This window comes from Amblyomma maculatum, chromosome 2 (genome assembly GCF_055883805.1).
Source record: "Amblyomma maculatum isolate TAMU_Amacu chromosome 2, ASM5588380v1, whole genome shotgun sequence".
NCBI classification, from domain to species: Eukaryota; Metazoa; Arthropoda; class Arachnida; order Ixodida; family Ixodidae; genus Amblyomma; species Amblyomma maculatum.
The window spans coordinates 107,489,388-107,500,148 of NC_139345.1; the positions used below are offsets into that span (position 1 = coordinate 107,489,388).

Below are 10,761 nucleotides of genomic sequence, written 5' to 3' on the forward strand. Positions count from 1 at the left end.
CCTGTATTTGTTAATTGTCGTTATTTAACTTCAATTAAATATTGAACTTCAGGCTATAGCATGAAGTTATATATCACTGGACAGCTTATAGCGAGGATGTTTGCAGTACACTAATTACCGGCTTTAATTAAGAACTGTTTACTAGTTGTGATTAAAGCTTTAACTTTAAGTTACATCAAGTCATATATCACAGGATAGCTTTTACGTGGTATATTCCAGTACACTAATTTCAGGCCTTAGTTCTTAGCCATTAATTAGTTAATTGTGATTGACTTTTGTACTTTTGGCTACACCAAGTAATATTGCGGGGTATCTTATATCTAGCATGAATGCTGTATGCTTATTGGCGGCCTTTGTCTATAACCACCCAAAACGTGAATTGTAACTAATAAAATTCTTTGAGTGCAGTTTTCGTTTTTATCTTTTCTACATCGATACTTAGCATCAGCAAACATTGGCTCTCCATTCTGAGCAATTTGACTCCTTTGAACCTCCTTTTTTCAAGTTTTATTTTTCAAAGTATTTCAATTAATTGATCAGTTACACACTTACATTTATTAATCAGCATCAACAAACCTCCGATTTTAATTCTGAGCGTTTTGACACCTTTTAAACTGCATTTACTAATTTTCATTTTGAGAATATTTCAATCATTAATGAAAATTAATTAAATTCGTTAAATATAATTAATTATTCAACTTCAACACCTTTGACCCCCTTTTCCAAGTTTTCATTTTTCCAATTACAAAGTCTAGATTTTCTTAATTAGCCCCATCAAGCATTGCGGTTTCCATTATGAGCATTTTCACACCTTTGAAACCCCTTTCTGGTGTCTCATTTTTGTTAATTCAATTATTTAATTCATTAATTGCGTGCTCTAAATTTTCTTTTTTAGCATCATCAAGCATTGGCTTTACATTATGAGCATTTTGACATCTTTGAAGCCCCCTTTTCCCATTTTTCATTTCCTTTGAATTATTGCAATTGATCAATTTAGCAACCTAAATTTTCATAATTACTATCAAATATTGGCTTTACATTCTGAGCATTTTGACAACTTTGAACCCATTTTTCTTTTTTTCTTAATTTATTAATTTATTATTATTTATTTATTTATTTATTTATTTATTATTATTTATTATTATTAACAATTTATTAACTCATCATCGCCTATCATACATCAATAAATAATCAATCACTAGAACCACAAATTACCATGACACGACTTTTTACACGGTCCCCGATTATTTACAGTACATGGGTCAGACTACAACTACTACTATTTTTACTATGCCGACGGCTTTTCTACCGATGAGCTGTATAAAATGCATCCCTTAATATTTACCGCAGTGCGGAAATATTTAATGCAGATAGCAGCGAAGAAAAAACCAGACCGCCGCAATGTACGAGCGCCAACGCTCTCCTTCATGCGGAGCACCCGGCCGCGCAGGTTCAGTTGGAGACCAAAATGGCGCTGCTAACTCATCTGGCAACACTGGTCTTTAGCGGGCGGCGGTAAGCGGCAAGTGCCGCCACAAAGGATGGCACCACCCTAAGCCGGGCGCCGCGGCGAAACATGTAGGATCCCTATATACGGTTAGAGTCACTGGATATACGGTTAAGCTGCAGCGCCACCTCGCGCAGATGGGACGCGAAACGATGCCTTCGCCACCTTCGCCTCTCATTTTTACGTTCCTTTCCTTACGCGCGCGACATAGTGTCGCACCCCCTGACAGCGCCAGCTGCGCCGTTGGCTGAAACCCCGAAGCTCTCGGCGACGCGTGGCCCTGACACACCGCCCTCTCCGCTAAGCCTCATGCCACGAAGCCGGATAACACGTGCCGGCACTTGCCTTCGCTGTTTCCATGAAAACGCGCGAGTCGCGCCGTAGGCGGCGAAGCAAAGCCGCTGAGCGAGCGATGAGCTCATGCGAAGAAGTCTTCTTCGTCTTCGGAAAAGCAGCCGGTGTGCAAAAAGTCGATTCGAGCTCTGCGCCGCGAGAGTCGCTGAAGTACTTCTAGCGCCTAGAAAAGCCGCGGGTCACGCAGTCACGTACGCGCAACCGCGAACGAGCGTTCCACGCTGCGATGTTTCGTTCCTACGCTTCCTTTTCGCGCACTCATGAGTCGCCTGGCACGTCCAGCAAGTGATGACTCGTGCTCGTAGCGTCCACTAGTACATTCACAGAGAGTCCTCGCGACAAACTAAACATAACAGCTCAATGCATTTCCCCGTTACAGAGTCGCAGCGAATGATGTCGCGCTGGCGCGCGCTAGCTACACGCGGTCCCGCGTTCAGGGCGGTTTCGGCTCCACGCGCAATACTGATGCATAGAGTGCCGTGAAAGCAGTTGCTCCAGCTGGCGCACAGAGTCCAGATCAACAGCGCGAGCTTCAAGCACAAGAACTCCGCACCTCGCGCCACCACCAGTTTTGAAGCGAAAACTTCACTACGCCGTGCCAGTATGCACTGCGACCCCGCCCCGGTGGGAACAGGCCGGATTGCATGAGCCCCTTGGCTGGGAAAAGCCCGCTCCCCGAAACAAAAAAAAAAAAAAAAAAAAACCCAAACCTTATGGTGCGGGAGGCCTTGCCTGGGGTAGCCGTAGGATGATGATGGTCGCAGGTTGAGGTCTGTACCCTCACAGGAGGATTGCACCTAGTGCATCCTTCCTTCCATCTGACAAGGCAAGGTCAACATGTCCGACCGCTTGTCCATTATAAAGGTGGAATGACCACATCATGGATCCACCATTCCGCGGTGTCCACACAAAAATCTTACAGCGTCTTCGTGGCGGCCGCTTTTCGCTGGAGGCGAAAACCAAGGCGCTCGTGTGCTATTCAGTGCACATTAAGGAACCCCAGGCGGTCGAAATTTGCGGAGTCCTCTACAACGTCGTCTCTCACAGTCTGAGTTACTTTGGGACGTTAATCCCAATAAACCATATCCTTTACCCAAAACCTAACCTCAGACAAAATATGATGTCCCGCCGCGGTGGCGCGGCTAAGATGACAAACTACTGTGCCGGAGTGCCCGGGTTCGAACCCAACCGCCGGTGGCTGCGTTTCCCTGGAGGCACGTCAGTGCACGTTAAAAAAAAAAAACCCAGGTGGTCGAAATTACTCCTAAGCCCTTCTCTATAACACCCTTTTCTCTTCGCTTTCACTCCCACCTGCCTCCCTTTCCTTGCGGTACAGGTATTTATTTATTTATTTTATTATTTATGTCCTCACCTTTCCTTTCATGTAGACCAATTTAAAATAACTAATGTTTATACACCTACCACTACATCACTGATTAACTATCAGTACTGAAACCATCCTAATCCTGAAGATTGACAGCTGCCGCGAACGCATGCACTCACGCACAGACACGCCGGCAAGTCATGAGCCACAAAAGGCTTCCTCCTTAAAATAGGTAAATTGTTTTTTAAGACGCTTGGCTATCGAACCACTGTACCCGGGTTCGAACCCGACCGCGGCGGATGCGTTTCCATGGAGGTGAAACGCAAAGGCGCCCGTGTGCTGCGCGAACTCAATGGACCGACATAACTCCGGAGCCGTTCAAGGCGCCTTATTTTCCACTCCCACCTTCACTTTCCTTACGGCGCGGTTCAGGCGTTCACCGAGAAGAAATACCTTTTTTTTCTTTAAATAAATATTCAATTTTACCGGTAACCATAGAAACCGCGGCAGTTTACTGTGGTGATCACAAGGCTGTGTTCGTAGTCCAGGGTACCCAGTCCTCGAAGGCACCGTGTCGGCGACAACATCGCCACCACGTGCTGTACATACTTCACCATGTAAAAAGTGTACATAAACGCCGTTCTTTGCCAGCTCTCCTTGCTGCTCTCCGTCCGATGTCTGGTCCTCCTGATCACGCTGCCAAGAAATGTTGGCCACCGAACCCGATCGCATCAACACCGAGAAAGACGGCTTGACAAAGTCCTCAGCTCGGATTCCTGGAATCCCTTCAAACTTCTGCTAGCACAGCTCTTTCATGGAAAACCTTTTTTTTTTTCTCTCAGTAAGCACTTTGGCAGCGACTGTCAGACATAGGCCAAATGATGCTGATCCTTATTTGGAGCTATACAGTGGGCTACTCGTGGCCAAGGACACAAAGCAACAGCTGTGTGCTTGTGGACACAGTTGTGGACGTGTCAACGGAATCCGGCCCTTACCCCCCACCCCCCAAACTCTACAGAAGAGGGAAGGGAAGTGACTCAGCTCGGCTGCTCCGACCTACAAGCTCAAAAGGCTTTGGTCGCGATGGCAAGGGCGGCGGTCTTGTCCAATGGCGTCCCAGACTTATACCACCTAAAGTGTAGAACCTTTACTGAAACTCTCCCTTCGTATATTATTCCACCACTACTACAGCAATGACTTGGTACCTGTTTGAATACTCTCCAGCAGCTAGAGTCACACCCCAGTCCTCGTTGTTCTGCCCTGCTTAGTGCTGGGGAATGGCGAGAGAGAGAGAGAGAGAGAGAGAGAGAGAACAGCAGCGTGCATACCTCGGACTGGTCAGCGCCCTGTCCTCCGGGGGCCTCCAACTGGATCCCACTATCGGCGCTACTGCACTTGGAGCCGCGCAGCTCGCGGTTCTTGCGGTGGAGGCGGCGCTCGCGCGACGACCGCAGGATGGTGGGTCCCGGCCGGAAGCCGCCCTCTTCGTCCTCGCCGGCCGTGCCCGAGCAGGGCCAGCCGCCCTCTTCATCGCTGCCGCCGCCGTTGGCCAGCAGTAGGTGCGCGGGGGCCTCGGCCACCGTCGAGCTCGGGGCCGAGACGGCCGGTAGCGAGGTGGTGGACCCTTTGCGGTTCCGCTGGAAGCGCAGAGAGAAAGTCTTGCGGAACTTCTGCAGCACACTGTCCGCGATGAGCCGGGGGCTGGATGCCCGTAGGGAAGAGTATCGCGGAGGAAGCCCCGGGTGGCCACCGTCGGGAGGGGACGACTGCCGCTGCGGCTGCTGCTGCAGGTTGGACATGCTGCCCACGGCAGCAAACAGCTGCTCGGCCTCCGCGTCGGTGTACAGCTGGGACCAGGGACGGCGCACGTTTCTGGAGACAAGGCACGCCGGTCAGTTGGAGAGTCGTAGGTACCTTTCTAAAAAGGGAGATCGAAATGCTGGCAAAGACATCAGTAGATTGAAGCTACAGGTTCTAATGTACAGTTAGGGACAAAATTTTGCTTGACATGAGTTCATGCAAAAATTTATTTCTTTGTGACTGGACATAGTGGATTAAATGTGCAGAATCACGAGTGGACATGCATGCCCCATTTTCAGAGAAAAAATACCACAGGAAAAACTAGCGAAGCAATGAAGAAATAAACGTTTTCCTGCAAATCCGCATCCCGCAAACTTTTGTCTTTGACTGTACATGAGCCACTGCAAATGGAGAAAACAGCCGCCAAGACTGGATCACAGACGCAAGCTCGTAAAAGACCACCGCACCGAGATCATATCCTTTGCTGTGCCAGTCCGACACAAGGACGCACGGGCACGGCCACTCGATGGAAGCGCGCTAGGTGCGCTTCCATCGAGCGGTCGTGGCACGGGAAAGAAATCATAAAAGAAGGGCCAGCAGCACTGACCATGCAGGTGTGCCTACTCATTACCCACAGCCACGTTTCCCACGATCTCTTCCAAAGCCTACGAGGGGACCGCACAACCGTATCCCATGCGTGCGCGGGAGTGAACGGGCTTACCTGCAGCAGACATCCTCGGTGCTGCCGCTGTGGAACTCGGGCGTGCTGGCAGCCTTGAGATGACGCTCAGAGCGCGAGATGGGCCGGTCGCGGATCAGCTTGCCCGGCCGGCCGAGCAGCAGGCATTTGCTGGGTGCAGGCGCAGGGGGCAGTGGCGGTGGCGAAGAGCGGGAGACGCCGTGGTTGGATTCGGAGTGGCTCTGCGCCGGAGGCGACGGCGGAGGCGGAGGCGCGGGCCGCGTGGTGGGGGCTACGGAGCATAACAGACAAGCGGTCACACGGACAGCTCTCTCGTGAAGAGCCATTTCTAAGTACCGAAAACATGACACTGATTCAGATAAGCGCCATAAACCTTACACGCCGCCCTGCAAATGACCACTGGCTACACAAATGCTGGAATATAAAATATTGCCACACGTCTGTCACTCTTGAGAGTAGATACACGATGCAAAATGAACAAGACGAAACAGAAATAAACACGGACATGTACCAACAAGGCCAACAGTCGGTACTTCTGATCTGTCACTCTTATGACGCCAACATGAGGCCGAACCATATTTTGGCGTGTGGTCGAACGTCGCCATCGTCTGTCGAGCGTTTTTCGGTGACAAAATTCAACAGCTGTGTAAAATTAACCACGGTGCGTAACTCTTGAAGGGGGCTCGGCGGTGAAGGATGGAGGACATAAGAAAACGAGATCTTTACACGCCGCCCGAGTCGGCAACAAAAACTGTTCGTTTAGAGCGCCCCCAGTGCACAAAAGTGTCGTTGAAATTTATAGCAAAAGTGATTATGGTTCGCGAATTAGGTATGCATAGCAAGGTCGCAAAAATACGCGTGAATAGCATCCAAGGTTCGCTCCAAGGTCCCGCGGGTGCCACTCACACGTCAGGGGACTGCAGGCGGCGCCATCGGCCGACGCACGGCGGCCCACGGGCGGAGGCGGAGACCTGTGCTCCGCAGGGGCGTCATCGCTGCTGGGCGCGCAGCTCTCCGGGATGGCTCCACTCAGGTCCTACGCAGAAAAAGTGAAAGAGACTCAGACGAGAGCTGAAAGGACCACAGGTGACCTGCTCTTTCTCATGTCTCCAAAACACTGCACGAAATTTTAACTTCCCACTGTTCGCATATGCGTTTACCGGGTTGTCTATTCAAGCCTATTCGCTATCGGGTGCACCCGCATCTGTACTATATATTCTATATTTTCGGAAACTGATATATGTTCAAATCATGTGAGCTGCACGCTCAGATGAACATATGTATAATTTCCACAAAAGAGTGCGCTGCCGCGAGGAAGCAACAATGAACAAAACAGCAAACCGAATGTCGATGTTTAGATTTCGCTTCTGCTATTAGTTTGTTTGGTCTGCAGCGCCTCCAACAGCGCCTTACAACTATGTGACTGTCACGAAGGCATGCACATCTTTCAACTCGAGCTTAATACTTTGCAGGGGGTGTTTCGTTTTATTGCATGCCGCTTAAATGAGACAGATTAATTAAAAAGTTGGTCAGAGCATTCCAGGCAAATGTTTAATAGATACAAATGTGCTGGGACCGCTGGAATGATTAATCAGAAAACCCAGCATTAAAAATGACGGCCTAGAACAGATAAATAAGTGGTGCTGTAGCGGGGGCTAGCCTACCACCATATTTTTACCTGTTTTAGGCCGTCATTGCACTCGCTACCGCTTCGGTGGTGGACGACGGCTGTTGCGACGCGCGTCTTTCTCCCCCTTTTGTCCCCCTTTTATTTTTCTTCTCTATTTTCTCTTCTGTCCGCACGAGGCAGCGGAGGTGGCTCAGCTACAGAGCCAGTAGCAGGCCCGTGCATTTTCTTTTCCTTCTTCCTTCAGTCGCAACAACAACAATCGACGACCTTGCAAAGAATCCTTGAGCGGCCCAAACAGACGAAAGTTGAATCAAGTAAGGTGTTGCAGTAACGCAAAATCATTTGATGAATTTCAACTCCTTTCACACCTTCCGACTAGCTAGAGTACTCGGACCGCTCCCTGTTCGTTCTTCCTTCTCGGTGTAAACTAAGAGTGGAGATGTTTCTGGAGCAAGAGCGGCAAAATACGCGATCAAAATCAAATTTCAGGCACGTAGTGACAATTGTAAGAATTCAATGCATAAGCCAACGCTTCTTGAACGACGTGGTGGAGGAGGTGCGGGAAGCGTTGCAACCAACCGGAAACATTTCTTTTTTGAAGGAATAATAATAATAATAATAATAATAATAATAATAATAATAATAATAATAATAATAATAATAATAATAATAATAATAATAATAATAATAATCAATGGTTTACAGAAACGGAAAGGCGCACTTCTTTCCGTGGACACTTAAACCGCACCGTAAGGGAAGGGAAGAAGGTGGGAGTGAAAGTGGAAAGAGAGAAAGGGAAGCAGTAGTGGAGGGCTACGGAGTAATTTCAACCACCTGGGGATCCTTTAACGTGCACTGACATCGCACAGCACAAGGGCGCCTCTCCGTTTCGCCTCCATCGGAAACGCAAGCTTGCGGCCTTTGAAAATTATGAGAGACTATGTAGGAAAACGGCATATATGGTACACCTTTGTCCAACCAAAGTGCAGAACAAAAATCGCAGGCAATGTTTCACTTCGTAAGAAGACTGAATAGCACAAAATGAAGCAATGTATATTCATAAGACTGCCCCTGCAATTTCGATGACGAGGAACAGGGCGGCACACACGCCCTGTGGCGAGACATGCATCGACGCACATATCCGACAGACGCCGCTCGAAACGTGCCCTCGTGCAATTGTCGCAAGCGAAGACCACACGCGGACGAGACGCCCTGCATGTCACATTTCGCGGCACGCTCTGCAGTAGCACTCATCGCCCGGTGCACCACGCATTCAGGCGATCCTCCTTTTCCCACACCCGTCGCGTGTCAATCTTGTTCAACTAGCGAGTGGCATGGCCCTGGCACAGTTTCGGGTCCACGCGGAGCGAATGGCCCCTGCCCTTATCCGAGCCGCCGGGCTTTAATGGCGCGTGAACGCAAACACACCATAATCACGACCCCGGAAGAATGCCCGCAGCACATAAAGCGCGGAAGGCCGGCATGCATGCAAGAGCCAGCCATCGCAAGGACGCTGAACAAGCGTGTACATGCAGCCCAGTGGATGCACGCGGCCCAATCGCTCGCGGAATGCATGCGCGCACAGAGGAGGAAGAGACACGCAAACGCAGTCGGGCGTATACACCGCCCACCAAACCACCACCACCACGGTAAGCTGATCGCCGTCGCGACGACACGCTTATTTCCAAATCCGCCGAGTCTCTTATCTACGCTAGGTGTTGCGCCTGAACGGAGGAGTAAACAAAATAGCGCTAAAGACGGCCCCAAGCAAGAGACGGGGATGGGATAGTGCAGGACGGGACCCGTGCTGTGTTCGTATCTTCTGCGTTTCTATTCGTTGTTCAATTAAGTGCGTCTCACGAAATGACCTTCAAACAACCTTGTTGATGAACGGAGTTATACGAGGACGGCACTGACTGACACGACCGGATTAACGATTACAAAATGTGATCCGGAAGCCGTCGCCGTTTCAGTGCGCGCTTCTCGACCTGCTATTCGCACGGTGGTCGGAGAGACTACACGCGGCACGGCCTAGCCATGCCAATCAACAATAGTTTTCAAAGTCCCTGATCATCCGTTATTGTAGCATATATATTCCCGTGACGAAGCCAATTCCTATCCGAAACTCGCGAAATTACTTCCGTCCACTTCGGCTCCTGGGCACTTTACCCGTTCAGTGCATAATGTATGCAATAGCATCGAACACAGTAGAGTTGCGAAAGCCTGCTTTCTTTGCTCGCCGGAAACGGGCCGTAAACACGCAAGGTGCGAGATAAATGAGGCAGCCGCTGCGCCTCAACAGCTGAACACCGAACGGACCCAAGACCGGCCAGGATAATCGATGTTTCCCGTACCGCCAAACATGGTCGTGCGAGCGCCCATAGACTGGCCCATTCACCTAATATATACAAAAGGTGGGCCAGAAATAGGCGAGTCCTGGGTGTGCGTACAGGCAATTTTTTTTTTTCTTGGCTGCCCTCTGCCTAATGAATGCGCACACGAGTGTGTGCGTACGTGCGCGACCCTGTACACTCCTAACCCTCAAGGAAGATGGGGCGGGGTGTAGAACAGAGATGCGCTCGGGCCCACTGTCGTACGCACACCTTATTCGTCCGCCATTCTTCTACCCTGTTTCCGCCACACACGGCTTACGCAAAGATTGGGGAAGCCGTTCCTTCGTAACCGGCAAACCGGCGATGCCGTGCGCCTGCGTTAGAGAGAGAGAGAGAGAGAGGGAGGGAAGGAAACGTGTACATCAAGGAAGACCGTTAAGCTCGTTACGTATATTACCTAGAAAATCCATGACTCAAGGCACGCACGTACGCGCAGAATGTTACTCCGCGCTGTAGGTGAAGAAAAAAAAAAAAAAAAACTAGCGGAATACAAAACGATATCGTGCCGATATTCCGCGACATCCCTCGGTGGCTACCGCCACTGAAAGCCCAACAAGGAAGTGCCATTATGGCTCAAACGGTGCACGCGCGGCTTACGTTGTTGACCCGAGAGAGCCTCCTTCCCGCTTATGCAGACGTGTCACTTATAAGGAGCGCGCAAACGAGTATTCAGCACAATTCGCGCAGCGGGGCGGCTCAGGTCTGACAGCGTGCTGCTTGTGCACATCACGCTGTATAAATAGCGTTACGTCACGCGCGAGCTGAACCAGAAACCGCAAATAGGGCCAACGCAACGCGATTGTTTCGACTGATGAGGTGCCGTTCGTTCGGCATGGGGTCCGTGACGCGGACGTCCCGAAGAGCGCCCTAATAAACGGAGGACGGTTACAGCAGCGGCGAGCAGAGCCTGACTTGGCGGCTCCGTCTCAAAGTCTCCCTCGTTCGGCATGCATGAGACGCGCGACGAAGTGCGCAAGTCATGTTTCGGCATTGTCGACAGCCGCAGTTATAGCTGGTGCGTGACCAGCTCTGGATTTGTTTGCCCGCCGATGC

General features: G+C 50.2%; 1 protein-coding gene across 2 annotated transcripts in view; it reads right to left on the minus strand.

Moving 5' to 3' along the window:
* RhoGEF3 (Rho guanine nucleotide exchange factor 3) overlaps positions 1–10,761 on the minus strand; it is a 314,667-nt gene that overhangs the window by 18,422 nt on the left and 285,484 nt on the right. For both annotated transcript variants that reach the window (XM_084595002.1, XM_084595001.1), the window contains exons 3-5: positions 6,592–6,721; positions 5,707–5,956; positions 4,514–5,057 (exon numbers count right to left, since the gene is read on the minus strand). In XM_084595002.1, the coding sequence (XP_084451128.1) occupies positions 4,514–5,057; positions 5,707–5,956; positions 6,592–6,721 (924 nt within the window). The remainder of the gene's footprint in view (positions 1–4,513; positions 5,058–5,706; positions 5,957–6,591; positions 6,722–10,761) is intronic.